Raw genomic sequence first — 5,669 nt, 5'->3', positions numbered from 1 at the left:
GTAGGGTGATTCACTCCGATAAATTAGGAGCAATAATTTCCAAGTCATGGCAGCGACAGTCTTCCTTTACAGCGGGAATGCTAGAAGGACGTATGGAAAAAGGAGACCTACTGACGGCCCATGTACGAGAGTTAGCAATAGGGAATTTCTCTTCGAAATATTTTGTGGTAATAAGACTTCTAGGGTGATGGAGCCCATTGTTGGAGGAGCAAAGTCCTCGGCCTTGTTCTTGCTTTTTGAAAAATCGGTACGCTTTGAGGATGAAGCCATTGTATGGAAGAAGGAGAAGATTTTTCGTTTGAAGAGAATTAGAGAAAAGATGAAGAGCAAGATGCAAGTTAGATAAAGGAAGCTTGAAAAATTATAAAGTATAAGGGAGAAAGTTGATACGTATAAGTAAAAGTTTTGGCGGCTAAATTCATGGTCATGATTACCTCGATAATCGGTAAAAGTTGTGCTGAATCATGGGATGATGCGTGTTCGGGACATTAAATACGGAGAGACGTGCGTCTAATCAACCATCAGAAGCCTTTAGAGAGAATTATCGTAATTCCCGCCAAAAGAGTATTTCTACCAACTTTCCGGTAACATAAAGTTATATCACCAGAAAGCAAGGGGACTATATGTATAGGGTAAAATATGCTTTGACACGTGGCCGTCCAAAAGAGGGACACGTGGAACCCCGACGGGGGATGACCAAAGACCAAAGATAATTGTTTTGTTGTCACCGGAAAGAATAACGCTCATAAAGATGTGATGAATGCTCTTCGCCCGGTAGCATTTAATAGAGAATATTCCATGGCATTAAGAGCAATTACCCGTTACATGGAATTTAGCATTTATGTTTACCGTTGTATCTTCATCAATGCCTCTCATAATTGACATTAAAGAAGTAAGAAGGGTACGATCCTAGGACCTTCTTCATAGCTATAAATAGTGAGCTCAATTGTTATTGTAAAGGACACGGATTTTCTGACAAGCTTACGCTATATTCTATACAAAACTCAATATAATCTTATCTTCTTAATTTTCGTTGTTGTTGTGCCCGAAAATTCTGTTCTCGGAATTGTTGCTTCTGCTGTTTCGTCTATATCCTAAGGCTAAGTATTGCATAATTCTTCGATTATTTTATTATTTCATGATCAAATTAATTCACTTGTCTAGAAAACACGTATAAATTCAACTGTACCGTTTTACGGTTAAACACCTTATATAGGTACATATGGAGAATATATAATAAATTGCCATAAACTTACACATTAAATATTTAGAGGTTATGAATATGAAAGGCATGAGAGTTATTGAGATTATGAAAAATATAGGTTATGAAGATAAAGAGGTGTGAGTTATGATATAAAATAAATAAATAAATAAAAATGATGAAAAACCCAAAAAGGGGAAAAAAGGTAAATATGTTTCTTGGCTTAAGAGAGGTACCACCTTACTTTTCTATTGCCCACTTATATATATATATATATATATATATATATATATATATATATATGGGTAAAAACTACATATAAACCTTTAGCTGTTATACGTTGGTGCCCCTTAGAATGCGTAACGAGCTGTAAGGTAGAAAGACTAGCTAGGGGTAGTAGGAAAGGAACAAAATCAAATGCTTTTAGAAAACAATACCACAGATTAGTTTAATTTAGACCAAACAATTCAAGACCAACATTCTGTTATTCGTTGGAATCTTCAAATATAGTAGCAATCTTAACAACTTTTTAATTAATTGGTTGGTAGGTGCCAGGAGACAAATTGCTGGTCTCAGAACAATTGTATGTAACGTGTTTGACAGGCGAAAATATAGTAAAGTATAAATTTGATTAATTAATTGAGTGTTTGAAAGTTCGTATGTACAAAATAAATATTATCAGTGGAATGTTCTCAACAATTTGAAACTCTTATAAAAAGAGTTTACTATAAATTGGATGAAGGAATCAACTTTTATTTAAAATATCTAACTAATACACTTCATAGTGTAACTGATTTATTCATTATCACTTATTGGTACATCTTAACTTATTATGTATAGCATATAATTTACTTATACTTCACTTTTAGGAATCTAAAATTATCTACAGAGAGTTACATGCATTAATTATATGCCATCTTTAACTTGACGGTGTCATATAGTCATACACTGTCACAAGTTAAATTGGCATACAAAAAAAAAAAAAAAAATATATATATATATATCAAGTATTACCTACGAAATTCATCGCTAATCTATAGCTAAATAGTCATAGTTAACATAATTATTTGATAATTCATATTATATAGGATTAGTGATGATTTTTGCTGTTTATCAACATGATTTGTTTGTCATTAATTCTTGTTTTTCTATTGTAGTGAATTTGCGCAGATTTTACTAGTATAATACTTGGAGCGAGTAGTAAAATTTAAATTTCTCTCTATAGTATAAACTTAGTATGCTTCCCAAAATATCATATCGAGCTAGCTTGATATGACCGGTATGAATGTGTTGCGAATCAAACGCGAATTGCCACACCTAATTCAATTGTCGTTTTGCGCCTTATCTTCTCGAAATGGAAGGAATAATACATTATTAAGTTCTATATGAAAATGAGGTTGTCTCACCCTTTTGATTTCTTTGGCCAGAATAAAGGGAATAACTTTTGCTAACTGGCCAAGCCACTCACTTTCAACCCATCTGGACCACTGCTTTAGTTTCTCAATAATAAAATGAATAATTTGGATAATACTTCTTTCCCTTGTTGAATCTCATAGGAATAATGCAAATATGAACAGAGACACTAACAGGAAACAAGGGAACTCGACACTAATTTAAACACAAATTAAGATAGGGATTGAAGGATTGCATATGGATGCTCGTAACATGCAGCGGAAGACAATAACAATTCTAGGTAGAATTTTTCGTGTTTAAAATTTATTTATATGTCAAAGATCGGATCTAAGACGTACCTGATGAAGAGAGTCTCGTTTCAAAATTTCTTCGATAGTGCGAAAGCTCTATGCGTATCCACACCGAGACCGATTCTTGCTATCAACTCTTTGATCAATGAAACCGACGAACAAATTGAATGAAATATATAGTGCTGACATTTTCTCAGAAACTTTCAGCCAACTATGCAACAAAGAAAGTAATTTGCTTTGTCAAAAATATCTCTTGGTGCCGTTCATTTTTTTTTTTCAAGAACTATGATCGGCACATTATATAGTGATATATTTATACATTCAATAACCAACCTATTTCCCATTAGGTTAAGGACAAAACAGAACATGACCAAGACCAATTCTATAATTGGATTTTTCTATAATATTCTAATGAAAAAATACAATTCCATTCCATATTGGTACGGTGGTGGCCGAGTCTTTTATGGACTTTGACGTGAATCCAATTTCAAATTGGAATTCACTTGATAAAGTTTTCATCAACCTTTATTAATATTGTATATAACATTTCTTATGTAAAATAAGTATTAATTATAAATATCACATATATATTTTAATCAAGAGATATAATTTAATTTTCTATTCCAGATAGAAAACTTCAATTTATTTACAATATTAAATACATTCCATGTGCTAGCAAAGAATATAATAATATTTCATTTGGACTAATATTTTAATTTATTTGACTAATCAAATTCTCTAATTTAATTGTCAAATACTAAAATAATTAATCATTTAGCAAAGATTAGAACACTCGTTAGTGTGCGACCCCATAGGTTCAATACTAAACCGGTAGCAAATTGATCATATTAACATACTAATCAAGGGTAGCGTCCAGTAACACTCCTTAATGACCGGATAAAATGAAGTATACAATTTACTCTCAAGAACCAATAGAAGAATAAAGTAATATTTTCTTTTGTCCTTATAACTCCGAGTCGCCCTAGGATATGGTTTAACTGTCAAATCCTAATAGGCGACCAATTATGTGTGCATGTCAAATATAATCGACCATTGAATGACCTAAGAAACTCTTTTCTTCTTTTATTCAATTGCCCTGGCCAAGGTCTTAGTTTGGTCGTATATAATTCATGACAACATGAAGCTTAAACTCATTACCAAGAGTTGACAGATTCCATCTTGATCAATCACTAATTCTACAAGTATTTAATCATGCCCAATATCCTTTCAACTATCGCCATAGGGCCATAGGTGTCTAGTATCAAAGCACAATAAATAACTTGTCAATTACTATGACAATCTCAGGTCAAAGAAAACTCTTACATCACATTCTTCAAGAGAATATCCTATTGATAGTTTATGGTAATTCTAACTATTAGGAATTATATGAGTCGGTTCAATGATCATATCTCTATATGCATCATCTATCTATGTGATTTAGTTAATGAGATCAACTAATCTTTATCCAATAAATACTATCACATAAATATTGATTTAACCGGATTACTAATGTCCAAGTTAATAATTCTACGATCAAGAACAAATTTAGATTAAATTATAAAAAACTTTACTCTCATTATCATGATCTTCATCATGATGTCAAGTCTCAAATTTAATCGAGTAACTTATCAGATGCCATATATATATTTTATATCAAATAACGTTCATTAAAATATGTTCAAATCATCATATGTGAGATTGGATCTAGGGCATATCTGTTATATCCCTAACATCTCCCACTTGCACTAGAGCAAATCACTCTTGTACTCCATTCCTACTTTTCACTTGTGCTTAGCAAACTTCTTTGCGCCAAGAGCTTTAGTGAATGGGTCTGCAGCATTTCCCTTTCCATCAACCTTTTAAATCCCAACATCTCTACGTTCAATGATTTCTCTTATCAAGTGATACCTTCGTAGAACGTGACTGAATTTTTGGTGTGATCTTGGTTCTTTTGCTTGAGCAATGACTCTAGTATTGTCACACAATAATGGAGTTGCATCTTCTATTGAAGGAATCACACCAAGTTTAGTTAAGAACTTTTCCATCTATATAGCTTCCTTAGCAGTTTCACTGGCTGCTATATATTCTGCTTCAGTCATTGAATCAGCTACTGTAACTTGTTTGAAACTTTTCCAACTCACTGCACCACCATTAAAGGTGAATACATAACCTAAAAAAGATTTGCTATCATCTTTATCTGAGGAGAAACTTGCATCAGTATAACCTTCAAGTTTCAACTCAGAATCTCCATAGATGAGGAATTGGTCTTTAGTCCTTCTTAAGTACTTAAGAATGGTCTTCAACACCTTCCAATGTTCCTCACCAGGATTTTTCTGATATCGGCTAGTCACTCCATGTGCATAAGCCACATCAGGATGTGTACATGTCTTGGTATACATGATAGCTCCCATTGCACTAGCGTATGGGATCTTACTCATGTGTTCCCTCTCTTCAGATATTTTAGGACAATCCTCCCTATTGAGAGTAGTTCCAGTGTCTATCGGAAGATAGCCTCTTTTGGAATTGTCCATGTTATACCTCTTTAATATGGTATTAATGTATAAAGACTAGGAAAGTCCAAGCAGCTTCCTCGATCTATCTCTATAGATCTTTATTCCCAATATATAAGCTGCTTCTCCCAAGTCTATGGAGAACTGTTCAGATAGCCAAATCTTGGTACTTTGCAATGCCGGTATATCATTCCCTATGAGCAATATATCATCAACATACAATACTAAGAATATAATTGTGCTTCCACTAACCTT

General features: G+C 33.1%; 1 protein-coding gene across 1 annotated transcript; it reads right to left on the bottom strand.

The window, feature by feature from the left end:
• Positions 1–4,949: 4,949 nt before the first annotated feature.
• On the bottom strand, positions 4,950–5,435 carry LOC138906716 (secreted RxLR effector protein 161-like). Its single transcript, XM_070196217.1, has one exon. It carries the CDS (start codon positions 5,433–5,435, stop codon positions 4,950–4,952), a length of 486 nt encoding a protein of 161 aa, XP_070052318.1.
• Between the last annotated feature and the right edge of the window lie 234 nt (positions 5,436–5,669).

This window comes from Nicotiana tomentosiformis, chromosome 1 (genome assembly GCF_000390325.3).
Source record: "Nicotiana tomentosiformis chromosome 1, ASM39032v3, whole genome shotgun sequence".
In the NCBI taxonomy this organism is placed as follows: domain Eukaryota; kingdom Viridiplantae; phylum Streptophyta; class Magnoliopsida; order Solanales; family Solanaceae; genus Nicotiana; species Nicotiana tomentosiformis.
Note: the sequence above shows the minus strand (reverse complement) of the source record. Positions and strands in the feature narration are given on the sequence as shown.